Source organism: Mesoplodon mirus (genome assembly GCF_964341445.2).
Source record: "Mesoplodon mirus genome assembly, chromosome: 3".
NCBI lineage: Eukaryota > Metazoa > Chordata > Mammalia > Artiodactyla > Ziphiidae > Mesoplodon > Mesoplodon mirus.
In genome coordinates this window covers 37,769,367-37,790,225 of record NC_138978.1, presented here as the reverse complement: position 1 = coordinate 37,790,225, position 20,859 = coordinate 37,769,367, and the positions used below count along the sequence as shown (strand labels likewise).

Sequence of the window (20,859 nt, the reverse complement as noted above, 5' to 3'; positions counted from 1 at the left end):
TGAAGCCCAAAGAATAGACAGGAAGGCCCAAGTATCTTTTTTCTTCTCCAGGCTTGCAGTCCATCTTTAGTGCTCCCTCTTGGCAGAGCCTTATAGAAAATCAGCTGGCAAAGCAGAAATGTGGTTTGCAGAGTCCCAGTTCCAGTGTCATTAAGGCAGATTGGGAAGAAAGGATGCGGGTTTGGAACTGAGGGGCAATAACTTAATAACTTGTTCCAGCTAACTACTAAGAAATATGGTATTAAAAAGTGTTTTCTTGAGACTTCCCTGGTGGTCCAGTGGTTAAGACTCTGCGCTCCCAATGCAGGGGGCCTGGGTTCAATCCCTGGTCAGGGAACTAGATCCCACATGCATGCCACAAAAAAGATCCCGCGTGCTGCAACTAAGACCCAGCACAGCCAAATAAGTAAAAATATTTAAAAAAATGTTTTCTCAGATCTGTTTTTTTTTTTTTTTTTTTTTTTTAATAACAAATTTAATCAGTTATACATATACATATGTTTCCATATCCCCTCCCTTTTGCGTCTCCCTCCCACCCTCCCTATCCCACCCCTCCGGGCGGTCACAAAGTACCGAGCTGACCTCCCTGTGCTATGCGGCTGCTTCCCACTAGCTATCTACCTCACGTTTGGTAGTGTATATATGTCCATGCCGCTCTTTCACTTTGTCACAGCTTACCCTTCCCCCTCCCCATATCCTCAAGTCCATTCTCTAGTAGGTCTGTGTCTTTATTCCTGTCTTACCCCTATGTTCTTCATGACATTTTTTTTTTCTTAAATTCCATATATATGTGTTAGCATACAGTATTTGTCTTTCTCTTTCTGACTTACTTCACTCTGTATGACAGACTCTAGGTCTATCCACCTCATTACAAATAGCTCAATTTCATTTCTTTTTATGGCTGAGTAATATTCCATTGTATATATGTGCCACATCTTCTTTATCCATTCATCCGATGATGGACACTTAGGTTGTTTCCATCTCCGGGCTATTGTAAATAGGGCTGCTATGAACATTTTGGTACATGTCTCTTTTTGAATTATGGTTTTCTCAGGGTATATGCCCAGTAGTGGGATTGCTGGGTCATATGGTAGTTCTATTTGTAGTTTTTTAAGGAACCTCCATACCGTTCTCCATAGCGGCTGTACCAATTCACATTCCCACCAGCAGTGCAAGAGTGTTCCCTTTTTTCCACACCCTCTCCAGCATTTATTGTTTCTAGATTTTTTGATGATGGCCATTCTGACTGGTGTGAGATGATATCTCATTGTAGTTTTGATTTGCATTTCTCTAATGAGTAAAGATGTTGAGCATCCTTTCATGTGTTTGTTGGCAGTCTGTATATCTTCTGTGGAGAAATGTCTATTTAGGTCTTCTGCCCATTTTTGGATTGGGTTGTTTGTTTTTTTGTTATTGAGCTGCATGAGCTGCTTATAAATTTTGGAGATTAATCCTTTGTCAGTTGCTTCATTTGCAAATATTTTCTCCCATTCTGAGGGTTGTCTTTTGGTCTTGTTTATGGTTTCCTTTGCTGTGCAAAAGCTTTTAAGTTTCATTAGGTCCCATGTGTTTATTTTTGTCTTTATTTCCATTTCTCTAGGAGGTGGGTCCAAAAGGATCTTGCTGTGATTTATGTCATAGAGTGTTCTGCCTATGTGTTCCTCTAAGAGTTTGATAGTGTCTGGCCTTACATTTAGGTCTTTAATCCATTTTGAGCTTATTTTTGTGTATGGTGTTAGGGAGTGATCTAATCTCATACTTTTACATGTCCCTATCCAGTTTTCCCAGCACCACTTATTGAAGAGACTGTCCTTTCTCCACTGTACATTCCTGCCTCCTTTATCAAAGATAAGGTGACCATATGTCCGTGGGTTTAACTCTGGGCTTTCTATCCTGTTCCATTGATCTATCTTTCTGTTTTTGTGCCAGTACCATACTGTCTTGATTACTGTAGCTTTGTAGTATAGTCTGAAGTCAGGGAGCCTGATTCCTCCAGCTCCATTTTTCGTTCTCAAGATTGCTTTGGCTATTCGGGGTCTTTTGTGTTTCCATACAAATTGTGAAATTTTTTGTTCTAGTTCTGTGAAAAATGCCAGTGGTAGTTTGATAGGGATTGCATTGAACCTGTAGATTGCTTTGGGTAGTAGAGTCATTTTCACAATGTTGATTCTTCCAATCCAAGAACATGGTACATCTCTCCATCTATTTGTATCATCTTTAATTTCTTTCATCAGTGTCTTATAATTTTCTGCATACAGGTCTTTTGTCTCCTTAGGTAGGTTTATTCCTAGATATTTTATTCTTTTTGTTGCAATGGTAAATGGGAGTGTTTCCTTGATTTCACTTTCAGATTTTTCATCATCAGTATATAGGAATGCCAGAGATTTCTGTGCATTAATTTTGTATCCTGCAACTTTACCAAATTCATTGATTAACTCTAGTAGTTTTCTGGTAGCATCTTTAGGATTCTCTATGTATAGTATCATGTCATCTGCAAACAGTGACAGCTTTACTTCTTCTTTTCCAATTTGGATTCCTTTTATTTCCTTTTCTTCTCTGATTGCTGTGGCTAAAACTTCCAAAACTAGGTTGAATAAGAGTGGTGAAAGTGGGCAACCTTGTCTAGTTCCTGATCTTAGTGGAAATGGTTTCAGTTTTTCACCATTGAGGACGATGCTGGCTGTGGGTTTGTCATATATGGCCTTTATTATGTTGAGGAAAGTTCCCTCTATGCCTACTTTCTGCAGGGTTTTTATCATAAATGGGTGTTGAATTTTGTCGAAAGCTTTCTCTGCATCTATTGAGATGATCATATGGTTTTTCTCCTTCAATTTGTTAATATGGTGTATCACGTTGATTGATTTGCGTATATTGAAGAATCCTTGCATTCCTGGAATAAACCCCACTTGATCATGGTGTATGACTCAGATCTGTTTTGCAGCCAGTGTTTATGTGATTTTAGTAGGATACTTGCATGTTGCTAAAAATGCTAATTTTGTAAATCATGTGAAATTATATTAAAAATTTATATAAGATTTGCAAGTATTCCTTGCAATCCGAATCTACTGCATTCATATCCTGAGTTTGGATAGTACGTCTGGATAGTGAATACTGGGTCATCTACATCTATTTAATTCCTGAGTTTTGGAAGGCAAGAGTGAGAGTTCAGATAATGATGGATACAGTTTCTGTCAGACAATAGAATCTTAAAAATTTAGCAGAATCTGGTTACTGGGTTTATATAAGATGGATTTGAATCCTGAGGTTACCTGCATTTTATTTCCAGGTATAGACTCAGTAATAGCAAAAGCTTACCAAAAAAGCAAAAGCTTTCCTTGAGCATTTGCTTTATGTAGACAGGTAAACACATATATGTATATAACATATTTCTTTCACGTATTATAGCATTAGACTTATAATTCAGTTTGATTAAAGCAAAATAAAATTTGATATTTCTTTGGACTTGTTAAAATGGGGCCCTTTCTGCATTTCTGAATTGCCTAACATTTATGAGGATTGATTTTATGGTTCACATGTGTATTCAGCATAGGACGCTGAGTTATCAGTAGTACTTTAAGTAGTTTCTGATCTTCTACCTGAGACCTCTTCCTTTTGTTATCTTTTTCTTTCTTTCTTGTTCACACTTATCTTTTCCTTTTTGTTGCGCTTCTCCCTTAAAATGCCTTTTATTATTGATCCAGTCTGTTTGTTTAGGATATGTTGGGGAACACATAGGGATTTTTAGCACCAGAGAAGCTTGGGTGTTAAGTGTCCCAAGTGAATTTCCTGTCCATCTGTTTCCTCATTTCCCTCCATTTGATATTGATAACCCTGCTATTTAGAATGACCAGAGGAGGGTAGATTTATTTTAAGGCTTCTTGCTGTCTTGTTTCTAGTAGCAGACTTGTTATTGTTAAGGCAGCTCTGGTATTTAGTCTTAGAATTGGGTAGATACAGGTTCAGACCTCTGCCGCGTATTATTCATATGACCATGGGTAAGTTACTTCACTTTTCCTGATTTTGCTGCAATAGGGATGTTAATGTTTACCTCCTTGGCCTGTTACGGTTCATGGGATAAAATATATATTGATTACATAAAGCATCTGGCATATTTTTTTCCTTTTTTGCATTTTCCTGTAGTAGAAAGCAAAAGGGATCATTGTTTTTAGAATAAAAGAGGACATGTTTGGGGACTCCCCTGGCAGTCCAGTGGTTAAGACTTCGCCTTCCAATGCAGGGGGTTCGGGTTCATCCCTGGCTGGGGAGCTAAGACCCCACATGCCTCGGGGCCAAAAAACCCAAAACATAAAAAAGAGAAACAGTATTGTAACAAATTCAATGAAAAAGACTTAAAAAAAAAAAAAAAAAAAAAGAACATGTTTCTATCCTTTGCTCTCAGCTCAAGAACATGGGGTAGAAGAGGATTTCTTTTTCCCCTTCTTTCTATTTTCCCTTTACCCTAAATTCTTATTTTTAAAAATTAAAACAATATATTTTTTTATTGAAGTATTGTTGATTTACAGTGTTGTTAGTTTCTGGTGTACAGCAAAGTGATTCAGTTATACATATACATATACATGTATATTCTTTTTCAGATTTTTTTCCATTATAGGTTATTACAAGATATTGAATATAGTTCCCTGTGCTATACAGTAGGACCTTGTTGTTTATCTGTTTTACATATGGTAGTGTGTATCTGTTAATCCCACGTTCCTAATTTATCCCTCCCCTTCCCCCCTCAGGTAACCATAAGTTTGTTTTCTATGTCTGTGAGTCTGTTTTTGTTTTGTTAAATACGTTTTGTGTGATTTTTTTAGGTTCTACATATAAGTGATATCAAATGATATTTGCCTTTCTGTCTGGCTTAATTCATTTAGTTTGATAATCTCTAGTATGATAATCTAAATTCTTAGATTCTAGAGTATCTACCAGTAGCATTCAGGTTTGCAACTGACCTCAGGCTAAGGATGTTGCTGACATTTAATATTACATTTTTATCATATTTATAATTAATATAGTTTTATGCTTTTAAGTCATTCCCACACAGTGGCAGAAATAACTTTCATTATCATGCCATAGTTCATCATTGTTATCATATTTATCAAACTTTTTTTATAATTGATAATATCTATTAATTTGCATGTTTAGTTCTAACATGTTCCAATTAAATGAAGAGTAATGAGAAACCGTCTTAATTTTGACCATTACAGAGACTTTTTCTAAAATGTATTTTGAACTTTTTGTCTTATCTTCTAAGGCTTACTGTCTCATGTGGTAGCCGCTAGCCTCATGTGGCTATTTAAATCTAAATTAAAAAAAAATCAGTTCCTCAGTCACACTAGCCACATTTTAAGTGCTTGGTTAGCTACACATGGCTACTGACTGTCATATTGGATAACACACAAACGTTTCCATTGTTGTAGAAAGTTCTGTTGGACAATGCTGGTCTAGAGCATCCTAAATGTAATTTAATCTTTAAGCTGACTTATTGGGCTTCCATTTCTGAGTATAAGGTATTGAAGAGTACCAGTGACTAGTCACTGACTTAAGGACATATTATAAAAGTTACTTATGGGACTAAATATTGACTTGGATAACTAGCTTTATGGTGTTCTTACTAATATATTAGACCAGGCGTTATTTAAGCATTTTATGGTATATTAATTAAATTTCCCCTAACAACTCTATGAGGTTGGTGTTATGATTATTTTCATTTCACAAATGAGGAAACTGAGATAAAAAAGTTCAGCAACTCAAGGACATGCAGTGAATAAGGGACAGAGCTGGGATTCATACAGAGGTCTTGCTCCAGTGCCCATGCACTAAATTCTGCCTCTTGGCTGTCAGTATTTATCAAAATTTGAGGCTTTTTCTGTTTTTTTTTTAAACATCTTTTTCTTTTTTTTTTTTTTAATTTGTTTTATTTTTGGCTGCACTGGGTCTTTGTTGCCGTGCACAGGCTTTCTCTAGTTGCGGCGAGTGGGGGCTACCCTTTGTTGTGGTGTGCGGGCTTCTCATTGTGGTGGGTTCTCTTGTTGCAGAGTACGGGCTCTAGGCACGCAGGCTTCAGTAGTTGTGGCTCATGGGCTCTAGAGCGCAGGCTCAGTAGTTGTGGCACACGGGTTTAGTTGTTACGCGGCATGTGGGATTTTCCCGGACCAGGGCTCGAACCCATGTTCCCTGCATCGGCAGGTGGATTCTTAACCACTGCGCCACCAGGGAAGCCCTGAGGCTTTTTCTTAAATGAGGGGTGCCAAAAAATATTCTACTTAATTGAGGATCCTATGAAGAAATAAGTGCAAATGGGAAATACCAATGCAGGAAACTAGAAATAAGTGATAGAAAACTAGTGATTTAATTTTGAAATACATTGTCTAAAATTGAAAATAAAATCTTGTATGAAAGTCAGCAGTTTCTAAATAGGGAGGTGGTGGAGAAATTGGAGTTGTCATGAATTCTTATACATGGGGGAAAATAATATCAGAGGTAATAGACTAAAAAGCATCACTGAATATACTGGCAAAATAAAGGAGTTAAATATAAAATCTGTGGCTACCAGCAGTGCACAGATATAAAAAAAAACTGAAAAATATAAAAGAAATTATATGATTTGATTCAGTAAGCTTATTTTAGTCAAGCTTTGCTTGGTTACAAGTAAAGGAAATCAGCACTGGACGTATCAAACAAAAAAGAAAAGGAATTTATTTGGTGAATAATAGGGTATTTCACAGAACCCAGAGGTAGCTAGGTCTCTTAAGGGAATAGAACTTAAGTTCTTAGGAACCTAGGCAGTATATTTTCTTCTCTCTTGCTTTTTGCTGAATGGAATATCTTTTCATTTCTATAAACTGACTTTCTTTGCTTTTCTGGCACATGGCCATCCCATACCTCTCAAGTTCATAGCTTTTTCATTCAGGAGACCAGCCCAGACTGTTTAAGTCCTATTACTAAATTCCTGAAGAAGAAAATTCAGATGAACAGTTTGGGTCAGGTACCAACCCTGGTTCAAATCCTTTAATTTGTTGTTGTAGTACTGACTTTTCAGGGCCCTGGGGATGGAGCCAATGCTGAGAAAGGGCTGGGTGAGCTAGGCAAAATGCTACAAAAAGTTTCTGATAAAAGGCAGCATGTGTCCAGTGTTGGGTGAGAAGAGTTAGGATTTCAAGGGAGGATATTTTTAGGATTCAGAGCCTTTCCTTACTATCATGTGGGTAGCATGTCTTTTTTAAAAAAGGGATTTCTAATAGTTATCATTTGTTGAATGTCTACTCTGTGCCAAGCATTAACTCTGTACTACAGTGTTTCACACATGTATTTTGTCATTTACTCCTCACAGCAATTCTGTGAGGCTTAGAGGTTTGACTTGTCCAAGGATGCAATTAATAAGGAGAAGAATAAGAATTCAAGCCCTTTTGGGTGATTTCAAACCCTTTATACTTTCCATTGCATTATAGTATATTAGAAACAGTGACCTTTAGTCTTTGAGATGTTGACTTACAGCATCTTAAACTTCTTGGTCTCAAAAATTATTTAGTGCCCAAAGGGCATGCGTTTGTGAGTTATATCTATCAAAATTGTATTAGAAGTTAAAATTAAGAAAAAAGTCAAAATATTTATTAATTTACATAGAAATAATAATAAACCCATTATATATTAACATAGATAACATGTTTTATGAAAAATAATTGTATTTTCCAAAACAAAAATTTAGAAGAGTGGTGTTGCCTTACATATTTGCAAAATTTTAAAAATATCTGGCTTAATAGAGACACCTGGATTCTGTTCTGTGCCTCTGCATTCACTCTGTTGTGATAGCACCCATCATATAGCATCGGAAAAGCTCCACTCTACACTTATGAGAGGATGACAGTGAAAAAGGCAAATAATATCTTACTCTGAAAATTGTTTTGATCCTTCAGGTCCCCTGAAAGTGTCCCTGGACCACACTTTGAGGACCACTGAACTGTAAACATCATATGTAGCAGCTTAAGCTGTTTCTTTAGTATTTTATGTATATCACATCAGGATCGTCTTCCATGATGTTATTAGCCTTCTGCCAACACTGATGCCTTATTACTCGTATAATGTCATGGAGGCAGTGTGTATGGAGATAGGATATCCAGTAAATGTCCTACGGTGAGTTGAAGCAGTATGGTTGCAGAGAGGTCAGGATAAACACTTTAATGAGACAAAGTAAATACATGTTACTCAGAGGACGTTTATTATTACATATACACATATTTTTAAAAACTAAGTATAAGAAGTATTAATAGCAGATTCTGTCTGGGTTTTTAAATAACATCTGCAAAGATGGCTTTGAGTGTTCTTGTATCAAAGGGACTCTTGTTTATTAGCTTTCCAGCTACTCAAGAGACATAGAGATTCCAATAGATAGAGTGAGATTAAATGCAAAATACGGTACTTACTTGATGACGGAATGTAGTTCAGTGGTTAATGTCCGAAAATATTTATTTTTCTTCCCTAAATTGTAGAGTAACATATTTTTAAGATAAGAATTACATTTATAGCATAAAGATGTCTTTTGACCATATGATCCCTAAATTTTAGCCTGAACGGAGTTCTAACTATGAGTATGGCTTGTATGAATTTAGAATACAGTTTTATGAATCTAAGATTATATATTCGAGTAATAGAGTAATTTGGAGAGAATCTAGAGAAGAGCAGTAACTATATTATGGTTCTTAAATCAGATCCTATTGGAGTTCTGGACTTCAAACTTTTGAGAAGGAACCTAAATGGTGTTAATATTGTAAAATATGTGAAGCATAGTTGTGAAGAGAACTCTGACCAGTTCTCATTTTCCAGGATAAAATTTAAAGAAATTTTCTTCTCTGCAGCAAGGGAGATACATAGATTGGTCTGTTAAAATTTATTATTATTATTTTAAACAAAATGAATTACTGTATACATTTGGTGAACTTTTCTTCCCTTGGAGATAAAGAATATTGTTGGTTTCCAAAATAGGTAATAGCAGGGCTTTTAAAAATGACATAGTGAGGTCCTTTTTCATCTCTGATTTTATGATAAAGAGCTCTGAAACCACAGTTCTGTTTACAAATGACAGTTGCCTCACTAAGTCCCTCAAGTTTTTGCATAAGCTGTATTGTGAATATTTTTGGAATTTTAGGGGTGAAACAAAAGTTGTGAAAGTCAAGAGTTTTGAAATGTGAAGTTCTATTTGTGTATTGGATTCTCTATCCTAAATTATGATTCTTCTACCTATATTTTCACTTCAAACCAATGAGAATTTTTTGGGCTTGTCCTTTAAAAAGATCATTGCTCATAGGAAATTCAAAGGCTCAGTTATTCATACCTTAGTGGTGATTAGTTTGATGCTGTCCACTTTCTTCCTAAATAGAGCAGAGATCAACTGCTTTGAAAAGGTTAGAGTTTTTACTGGAGGAGAAGAGCAAGTAATTAATTTTGGAGTTTATAATACCAACTTTAAGGGCCAATCTTGGATGCTTATGGCAGTGTGAGATGGGAGAGCCAAGGTATAGAAGGTACTTAGAAGTATGCCAGATATAAACTATGTGTATTGAAATTTTATCAGGAACAAGCTGGTCCTACACCAGGAAAATGGAAAAACTTATTTCTTTATTTTCCTTGTTACACTTCTGTCTTTCTGCTGCAGAATATCCAGCTGGGGCTTTTATACTCTTAGAACTTTGTTTTATAGAACTCCTTTATAGAATAGGTAGGATTTTGTGGGCTGCTTCAGGAATCATCATCATAGAATCTGATTTCTGTGGGAAAAGTGTATGTTCAATTTTCATATGCAATCTACAAACAAAATTTAAAAGCACAGTCTTTTCTGGATCATTTCTTTAGAGTAAATAATTGAATGAGGGGCTCATTTCCATTGAGCTTGATAAATGATTATTGTGTGATTTAGGGCATGTAAGTCTAAAACCACTGAATAAGAGTGACAGTCATTTAAAATTTAGAAAATTCTGAAGAGTATGAATTTGATAGGAATAATAATAGCTAACATTTATTGAATGCTTATTTACTGTGTGTTAGAGACTCTTCTTAGTGCTTTGTATATATAACTCATTTAATCCTCACAACAATCCTTTGGGGTGGGTACTGTTTTTATCCTCACCTTACACATGAGGAGACTGAGGTATAGAGAGGCTAATTTACTTGTTTAAGGTCACATAGCTAAAAGTGGAAGAGCTTGGATTCCAATCCAGACAGTCTTGCTCCAGAGCCTGTGTTCTTAATCACCATATCTTTTCTGATGTAGGACATTGACTGTTATTTTCCTGAAATTGAACTAAGAGTAGAAACTTTGGCTTTGCCGGTGTATGATAACTAATTTTGAAAAATAACAGCAGCTACTTTTGCTTGGAAATAGCTTAAATTATTGCTTCATTTATAAATTAAAAAAATTGTTTTTTTATGTCACATGCTTCCAAAATGTAAGGTCAATCTGTAGTAGATTATTTTCTTTCTTGTTAGGTTTCTGCCACAATCAGCCTTGGGTACCCAAATATCCACATGTACTGCTCTTCCTATAAATAGAACTTACTTGCCCTTTTCCCAAGGGAAACAACCCAGAGTTTCATCCAGTTATTATATCCAGCTGAAAGTCTAAGCTCTCTGGGTGCATTCACTTTCATTAGATCCCAGAGTGGCTTTTTGGTTTATAGTGGTGAAGGAATAGGATAATAGCAATAAAATCTTTTATTCAGAAAACAGGATAATGGGAAACACAATATAGTCACTAGGCCATATCGATTATAAAATCCTCCTGGGTAGCAGTGGCAGAGACTCCATGACAGTATAATAAGTTCCTTGATTCTGCTCTTTGATGGGCTCTCCATTGTCCCCTGTGCCCTCTGAAAGGTCTCACGTTGTCCAGTATCCTCCATGGCCACATCTGTGGTGGGTATTGGTGAACATGCCCTATCTGGGAAATGCATAGGCTTTATAGCTCACTTCTTGTTGATTAGCTTGGGTATTATTTTGGAAACTTGAGGCTTTTGCAGTCTAGACACCCCTCTTCCCCTTTACAGTCATCTTAAAAAGCTGTTTCTAGACTTTTTGCTGCTTTGAGCCAAAGGACATATCTAGGCAGAATTTTTTAATATGAAAATTCTGCCCTTTGTGCTCTACTTACCTCAGGGATTTCTAACCTTTTGGTGCCATGGAACCCCTTCAAAGTCTGGTGAAACTTGTGGACCCTTTGCAGAATAAGGTCTCAAAATTCATAAAATAAAATACTTAGGATTACAGAAGAAACTAATTATATTGAAATATGGTTAGCAAAATATTAACTTTATAACATAGAAATATATATGCCTTTGAATTAACACATTAAATAAAAAATCTAGTGGCAAATCTAATACACTGTTATAAATTTGAAGTAGTCGATGAGTTTAAAAAGTTGAGATTCTGCAGCATTTGTCACATATGAATATATTTGTGATTTTTATTGATGGCAAAGTCACAGGTACTGTTAATGCTGCTGTGATTTGTTGTCTACTTTTGTAATTAAAGGAAATGCTAAGTTTCACAAGTTAGTGGAAATAAAGAATATATTTTCCCCCATCCAAGTTCATTCACCTCTTTTAGCTCCTGAGGGAATGATGGCTCTGGGTGGGGCCATTTGAAGTGATAGTCTTGGGTGGAAAGTCAGCACCCTCACAACATTGCTTTTGTGTGGCAAGACACCAGTCTTCTCTACTGCTAAGGCTGTAGTTTTGCAGCTATCCCTCAGTTACTTCAGTTTGCTACTTCAGAAGCAGTTGGTGTTTTTTTCAACCGTGTAGGGCTTTAAATTATAGGAATTTTAGCTTGAATTGCAGGCCATAGGCAGGGAGTACCTCCCTTAGCAAACCTGCATTTTCTCTGCTTGCAACTGTAATTGAAGTTTATTTCCCTTTTAGGACTTTGTTTTAAGCGGCTAGAAGGAGCCAACACATGCCAATATTCTCAATTTTTCCTATAGTATTTCTCTCCTTGCTGTATAGCCTCAGTTGGCATATGGTTTGTTTTCCAGTTACAGTAGGTGACAATTTGACCAAATCCTTTGTCACTCTTGAATAAGTGTAACCAGCTTTCCATTCTGCAGTATTAGAGTTCTTAATGTTTACCTCAACAACTCCTCTAAGAGAGTGTCTTATTTTAGGTCCTGTTACTTGTATCACCTCACTTCCATGTCCCACATTCCATGTTTGTTAGGAATTGGGTTCACCTGCTGGTAGAGATCTTTTTATAGTAGTTAAACACATAAAAAGTCTGGAAGGTAGGCAGTTCAGGGCTGGGGTGGCAGCTTCACAGTTGCTTCACCAAAAAAATCAGGGACCCAGATCCCTTCTCTCTGCTCCCATGTCCTCAGTGTATGGCTTCCATTCTCAAAGGTCACCTTATGGTCCAAGATGACTGTTGGAGCAATAGCTATTGTATCCACATTCCAGAGAGCAGGAAGGGCAAAAGGCATAATACCATCCAGAATAAAATTGGAATTGTATTCCTAAGGAAGAAGGGCAAAACAGATATTAAGTGGCAGTTAGTGGTCTCTGCCATAGACCTTGCTTCTGGCTGCCTTGGGTGCTGAGATGCAGTAACAGGAATTACGTTTTTTATATATGTATATTATGTTTAAATATAGGTATTTTTTGACCCCCTGAGATGTGTGTGATCAGAATTACTGCTGTGGTAATTACAAGGATTTCTTTTGAGTTCTCAGTTGCTCAGTTTTTCACATGCCGAGTGTTAAGACAAAATGCCAAGTGCTAGGAAGGGAGGGAGAGGATTCAGGAATATCTAGGTCACATCACCATTACCCTCATTATTCTTACTTTATTTTCATTGATGCCTTCGTCTTACCTCCATTTAGGAAAGCCAGCAATCTCTCTACCCATTTCCCACCTTTTTATCCTGTTGAAAACTTTCTGTGTAAGCCATGGCTACTCCTCAGTTGTTAGGGAAGTTACAGAGGGAAACCAAGCCACGTGCTAAAGTAGCTAAAATGCATATTTGGGATCGTATCAGTGGCAGAATTTCATTAACTGAGGTCAGAACCCCCTCCCTCCTCTTATGTCATAAATTAGTGTGGAGTTGTTATATCTGGATGCTCTTTACCTTTTCACTGTATAAAGAAAAAATTCCTTATTCTTTTAAGCAATAGATACCATCATAGATTTAAGAACTTCAGACATAATTTTTTCATGCCTTGGTTTATCCCACAAGTAACATTATCTTCTTATCTTTGGCTTCCATCTTCCCATTTTTCTCTACTTTTCCAGTAGAACTCTCTGTGTTCCTCTGTATTGCTAACTTGTCAGTCTGTGCTGAGTCTTGCTTTTTTCCAGTTCATAAAGGACTTTGATCCTGTGGTTATCCTTACCTCATACTATTGAGTCCTCTTTCACCTCTTTTAGCTTTTAAATGTTTGGTCTTGTTTGGGGAGCAGCACACCCATACCTTCATTGGCTAGTCACTGTTTCAATCATTTAGCCACCATTTATTGACCCTTTATCTACTGTGTTCCTAGGCATTGTGGGAACAGAAAAGAATAAGAAAGTTCCTTCTTCTAAGGAGCTCATGGCCTCATGGGAGAGAGGTAGATAAAGGTAATTTAATTCTGTGTAAGTTCTGTGATAGAAGTATTTATAGTCAGTGGGGGGTAGGATCTAGTTCAATTTAGGAGATGGAGGATGGGAAGAGTGGATTGATCAGGCTTTCTGGAGGGGGAGGTGTTTGGTCTGAGTCTTGATGAAAAAGTAGAAGCCAGCTAGGCAGAGTGGGAAGGAAAAGGCATTCCAGAAAGGAAGACTCATTCCTTATCCAAATACTGTGTTATTTTTCAGATAATGTGTACCTGGCATGGTGTTGGGTAGCATCTGAAGTACTAGTGTATGGTCACTATCCTCAATGGGGAGGTGGGGGAAAAGGGAGTGAGGGTAGAAAGCTTATGTTCCAATTATGCATGTGAAACAGCATGATAAAGCCAAACTGAGGTTATAATTGCTTTAGGAATTAATAGAGAAGGATTAATAAAAGGTTAATGAAGCTAAAGTAGTTGAGGCATTCAGATTTAGTATAATACGAGAAGGGGAACCATTTGAAGTTTTTGGGCACAGTGACATGAAAACATTGCTGGCATTTCTCTTGGAGTATATACATGGACTCTGGAGGTAATTAACAGGGAGGAGTGGTGAGGAATCAGAGCCTAGGAGGCCAGCTAGGAAGCTTTTGGAATGAGGTGAGGTAATGAGGGCCTGACATTTCTTAACCAGATTTCCATAACCAGATTCCTCAGAGCCTCCCATGCTGTTTTTAAATCTGCCACCATCTGTTCTCTTATACAAGTGGACTTCTGTCATCACCATTCCACTAAGAGGTTTATTTCTAAAGTTACTTGATGATCTGGTCAAATCTAATGGTCACTTTTTGTGTTCTCAGTGGAGAGCCACTGCAATAACCAGCCTAAGCAGCAACAATAGAGGCACTTTTTACCTCACTACCAAGAATATGTAAAATTTAACAAATTGCAAAGAAAACAGCAGCCCTGCTTTTTCAGATTTTAAAATTAAGAAAGATTTTTATACTCTACTTCAATGAATAATTCTTACTCATGATGCCTTTGATGGCTAGGCACCAAATTCTTTCCAGCCTATTTAGATCTTAACTTTCTTTAAGTCTTAGCTGAAGTTCTTCCTTCTCTACCCCTTAAGGCTGCAGCCCATGTTGTCCTCCACCTTTTTCTGAGCCATTGCAGCACCCAGAGCTCTTTTCCAGCTCTTTCTTGTGTTTGACCTTCCTAATTGGAGTACAGGTTTCTAGAGGACAGAAACTTTATCATACTTGCTGTGTGTATAAAATTTTACTCTAGGATAGCCTTGTACACGTGTGTAAGGATAAATTCTTGTTTATTTTTATAACAGTATTAAGTACCTACTTAGTGTGTGTTCATGTTATATTACTGAGACTCTCCTAACATCTCAGTGGCACTGGGGGAAGGAAACAGAAGTTAAAGATGGTTCTCAACAGGGAGCATCTGCTGTATCAGCTATATTCCAATTTGGAATGTACTTTTACATTATCTTTGAAAATGTATGTGACTGGCTGCTTTGGGAATTTGAACAAAATAAAGCTACTCAGTGGAGACTTAATTGAGGCAAATAGGACGATAGCATGGTACAGTAATAGCCAATGTTCGTAGAATAAAATGTGAATAATAATAGCAGCAACTACTGCTATAACCACTACCAGTAGCTACATTTATTGACTCTTTACTCTTTGCCAGTCGCTGTTCTGAGTACTTTATATCAGTGAGAGGTAGGTACTATTATTTTAATTTTACAGGTAAGGTATGGTAGAAAAACTGCTGGATTGGGCATCAGGAGATCTGAGCTCTGGTATTAGTTCCGCTGTTAACTATTTGTGTGAATTTGGACAAGTCTTTAACTTCAGTAGACCTTAGTTTTTCATCTTTAGATTGGAGGCCTTGTTCTCTAATCTGTAGGGTACTTTGCCCACTCTTTGACATTCTGTGATCTCTAAATTATCTTGGCTTCTTATTCCACAAGTTTCTATAACTTATTTCATGATGGGAACAAGCATTTCTGGCTGAGGTTGTAGAGCAAGGTGCTGTATAGAGGAATTTAAAGTTCAGGTTTCAGAGGAATGCATACAGCAGAGATGGGGAGGGAAAATGAAAAATGTAAAACTGTTAATCAAAATATTGGAAAATATTCTATCTGCATTGCCAGTAGTTAATATTCTACTGGCAATGCAGATAGAATCCTCATGGCTATCTCTTGATTTCTAATTGCTATTGCTTAATCTTATTTACTTTATGGTTCATTAGTACCATCCCAAGATACTCCTAGAATAATATTATTAACTAATACTTATTGAATGTTTCTTCTATGCATAAGTTATCCCATTTATTTCTCAAAGTAATACTTTAACCGTAGGTTAAAGTATTATTGTTTCATTTTACAGATGAGATGGGGTTTAGAGATAGTAACACTTTCATAGTCTCACAGATAGTAACTGGTAGAATAAGTACTTGAATTCTGGTCTGCCTGACTCCAGAGCCTGTGTTCTTTATTAATTCTACATTGCCTCCCAGAAGTTCAGATGCTAAGCACATACTCCAGGTTGCTTTTTGCCTGCAGCCACTTGGAATGAAGGGTATATATGGGATTCTTAGCCACAACTTTTTTCTTTTTACTGAGATACTTTAAGTTTCTTATTTTGTTTTCTTTTTCCCTTTATTTTTATATCACTTAGAAGCCTTTCATTCCTCTCTGCTTTGTTGTCTGGCTCACTTCTCCTGCTTCTTTGATCCCAGGATAGGAAAGTTTGTACCTTTTGTTGAAAGTTCGCCATTCCAGTGTGAGGTGTCAATCTTTGTTTCTATATTTTTATCTTCCATTCTTAGAGCAGCTTCCTTCTTTCTCCAGAATATGTGTTAACCTGGCAGATGTTGTTTTTTCTTTTTTCTTTCTTTGGGTGATAATGGTTTGAATTTTTCAGCCTTGGAGAGAAATAGATTACAGAATCCAGATCACTGGATGTTTTTGTAAGCCTGTCCTTGAGTTTTTAATGCTTCTTTTCTTGCTGTCCATTTATGTGATTTTATCTCATATCCTACACTCCCGGATCTTTAGTTTTCTTAAGCTTGTTCTTTGACTTTTTTTTGTTTTTAAACTTCCTGGCACTGCCTCTTCTCCTTTTCTCTAGTTCATCAGTGTCCTTGAGTTTGCATTTCTTTTTTCAGTCAACTCCCCCAGCTAGCTTGTCTCCTTGCTATTCTTGTCTCCCCTGCTTTACTCTTCCTATCTCCCACCTGCCCAACTTTACCTTCTTTCCGCCATGTAAATTCCTGTGCTTATTTCTCAGTTACTTCTCTGACCTCTTGCCTACACTTTAATTTTGGTATTCTTTTGTATGATTTCTCTAAAATTTGTGTAAAAGAAATGCCAGATATACAATCTTAAGTTTTAAAAGGGCCTGCAGTGTTGGTGAGTAAAGAGCTGGACTGCAGACAGATTTATTCATACTATGATCCTGACTCCCTGTTTAAAGTGACAGATAGTCTTTTTAAGAAAACTGGCCTCAGAATCACTTTGTGTGTATGTATTGTTCTATCTCTTAAACAGTTTAAAACCAAATTTGTTGTGTTTGGAGAGGAAGAAATTAAGAAAAAAGATTGGAAATGTTGATCCCTTAAATATTTGGTTTGGTCATTAATATACTCAATCTTTTTCCTCCAGATTTAACTCAGGCTTTCCCTCACTTTGGAACTCCTAGATTTGTGAATATTGGATATTTTGAGAAGCAGGGGTTCTTTCCTTGATATTGACTAAGGAGTCTATTTACCTTCAGGATGACATCTGAACTGGAGAGCAGCCTAACATCTATGGACTGGTTACCACAGCTCACCATGAGAGCAGCCATCCAAAAATCAGATGCTACACAAAATGCACATGGAACAGGAATTTCCAAGAAGAATACACTTCTTGACCCAAATACAACCCTGGACCAGGAAGAAGTCCAACAGCACAAAGATGGGAAGCCTCCATACAGTTATGCCAGCCTCATTACATTTGCAATTAATAGCTCACCCAAAAAGAAAATGACTCTAAGTGAGATTTACCAGTGGATTTGTGATAACTTCCCATATTATAGAGAGGCTGGCAGTGGATGGAAGGTAAGGATTTTATTTAAATTTTTATTTTTATGCTGTAAACAATAACAATACTGGCTTTTATTGAAGATAAAGCTTTGTGGAGGCTTATATAATTAAAGGTGAAATTCTGATTACTAGTCATTTTTAGGATTAAAAAAGGAAATTAAGTGTTTTAAATTAGATGAATAACTTTATTTTGGGTAGAATATTAATTTGTTAGAGCTTTCTTACATTAGAGGACTGACATAGCATAAAGTACTGGAGTAGAGATAACGTAGCATTCACTAGAAAACAATACCCACAGGTCAGTGAAGTTGATAGTGTGTCTGAGGTTTAAAAAAAAACAGTATAGTATTGCAACTAGTACTGTTTTTATCATCAAAGATTTAAAAAAAAACTATTTTGAGAGAATTCTAGATTTATAGAAGAGTTTTATAAGTAGTACAAAGGGTTCCCATATACCCTTCAATCAATTCCTCTTTGTTAACACCTTATATAACCATAGTACTATTATCAAAACTAAGAAATTAATATTTTTGACTAAGCAGTACTGTTAGCTGCTAAGTAAATTACAGACTTCGTTCAGATTTCACCAGTTTTTCCCACTAATGTTTTTTTTACGTTCTAGGATTCAATTCAGGATCTAATCTAGGATCCCACATTACATTTAGCTGTCATTTGTATGTCTCCTTAGTCTTCTCCAATCTGTAACAGTCCCTCAATCTTTTCTTGTCTTTTATGACCTTGACACTTTTGAAGAGTACTTGTCAGGTATTTTGTAGAAAACTACACAAAAGAAATAGTAGTTGTAGTTTGGATATGTCTGATATTTTCTTGGTTAGATTGAAGTAATGCATTTTGGGGAAGAATAATGCAGAGGTGATGTGCCCTTCTCTGTCTATCAGTCGTATCAGGGGGAACTTGATGTCAGTATGTCTTATTACTGGTAATGTTCACCATGGTTCTTTGGTTAAGGTGGTGTCTGCCAGGTTTCTCCACTATAAAATTACTATTTATCACTTTGTAAATTATGAAATGTTTTGGGGGAAATACTTTGACAGCATGCAATACCCTGTTTTTCTGAAATTTTTGTTCATTAATTTTAGTGTTCATTGATAGATCATTACAGCAGTTTTTATTGTTTTCTAGTGGTGGTTTTCTCTTTTCCGTTATTCCTTCTATATTAATTGGGATTCTTCCCAATTAATATGGAAGCTTTGTTCCTTCTTCCCCTTTTATTTATTTATTCAATCGTATATTTGTAATAGTATGCACTCATGGATATTTATTTTATTTTTTGTGCTGTCGTTATTTGTTGCTCAGATTTTTGCTGCTTTTGGCATTGGGAGCTCTTACAGGTTGGCTCCTGTGCCCTTTGATATGGTACAGTTCTTTTGTTTATTTACCACTTCTGAACTTTCTGGCACTACAAGATGTTCCAGGCTCATCTCGTATCTTTCCTGCCTCAGCTCTAGAATCAGCTACTTCTTAAAGAAGCCTTAGCTCCTCATCTAAGCTTTTTGAGGAACCTTCAAATTAGTTACCTACCTAATCTATGTTATATGACAAATAATTCAGTTTTCTTTTGTATCTGCACATTTTACATTCATATTCTTATGTAGGAGTTATCCAGTTGTGTGCTGTGTGGGGTGTGTGTATCTGTGTGTGTGCATTTGTGTGTGTGCATGTGGAAAAAGGGGACTTAACAGAGCTTTAGGTCTGCCATCAGCTGGTAGTTCCACTTGTTTCTCTTAAGCTTTCATGTCTCAACACCTTTGTCTTTTTTGTTTGAATATACTTATTAAAGGCATTTACTGAATTACTGTGCACCAGTGATGTGTGCTGTGTATCATGCCAGATAATCAAATGCCTTATGGGAAGGGATTTCTTTTGTATAGTTTCCTGTATTCCATGCACTAGCACAGTACTTCCATTTAGTAAGCCTCAATAAATGCAGCTTGAATGAAAGCCAGAATCCTGGTCCCAGCTTTCTTTCCTAGCTTTATTTTTTGCTAGTTCCCTCTCATGTACTGTTTCTTCTACATATTCCAGCCTATTAGTTGTCCTAGAAATAAATATTTTGATTTTTCTTGCTTTTGTTTTTCTCTTACTTGTCCTTGGACTTTCTCTTGCCCTTTGTCCAGTTGGCATTATTCTGTTTATTCTTTAAGCTCATATGTAATCTCTCTTTTCCCTATAGAATTAATCTTTTGTGTTTCCATATGTTTTATTAATAACTCTATTATAGAACTTACAGATTTTTGTTCAGGGATCTTGGTTCATCTAAGTCCACCTTGAGAGTGCCAGATTCAGTCTGCTGGATTTCTTGCTGCTGGCCACCCCAAGTTATGGTCTGAAACTGGTTTAGAAGTGGTGATACAGTTTCATCTGGAAGATACATGGTTTGGATGTAATGAAGAAGGAAGGATGGAAAGCAAAAAATGGGAATAGGTTGAGAAGGATAATGTTGCTTTTTAGAACTAAAAGATACGCCAAGGAGATTATCTAGTCCAGTCTGTTGCTTTAGGCAGACCTTTAATATTCCCAGGGATTGCTGTTTCATAATTATTCTTTTAAAAAACTTTCTTCCACCCAATTTTAGGAGCCTAGAACTTGCCATCATTACTTTAAATTTTATTTTTGTAAGCATAGAAATATTTTGAATATCTCACATGGAGACAAATGGAAAGTGGTTTATCTTCTCCTTTGCTCAGGTCCTATCTCTGTTTTCATGTTTTAGTTCCCATTCACTGTCCTAAGATTTGTTTAGCATTACTTGTACAACTTGCTGCTTACTGTTTCTTCTTCAGGTATGGAAGAGATGGGTTAGGTGAAAATGGAAGGTCATATAGAACTTGTGAAGTTAGCTTGTATTGTTTGAAGAGAGGATGGAAGAAAGATCCTAAAGCAGTTGTCAACCACCTTTCCAGAAATGTAGAGCCAACTAAAGTCACCCAGAGGAGAAAATGTTGTCGTGGTCACTTAAAAGGATTCAAATAGAATTTTAATATTTAGATGAACTCCCTTTCATTTTGTGCCAGGGCATTGAAGGGAGATTACATATTAAAAACAATTCTTTGAATAGTCCATAAGAGTTATAAAAACTCTTTGAATTTCCATAATTGAATGATTTTGTAATCTGAACTAGAGGAAAAGGAATTTTTTTTGTGCTATTCACCTTACTA

The 20,859-nt window shown here is 36.4% G+C and overlaps 1 protein-coding gene across 2 annotated transcripts in view; it reads left to right on the top strand.

Moving 5' to 3' along the window:
- Positions 1 to 20,859, top strand: part of FOXJ3 (forkhead box J3) — a 136,647-nt gene that overhangs the window by 27,597 nt on the left and 88,191 nt on the right. For both annotated transcript variants that reach the window (XM_082614039.1, XM_082614038.1), the window contains exon 3: positions 17,371 to 17,695. In XM_082614039.1, the coding sequence (XP_082470165.1) occupies positions 17,371 to 17,695 (325 nt within the window). The remainder of the gene's footprint in view (positions 1 to 17,370; positions 17,696 to 20,859) is intronic.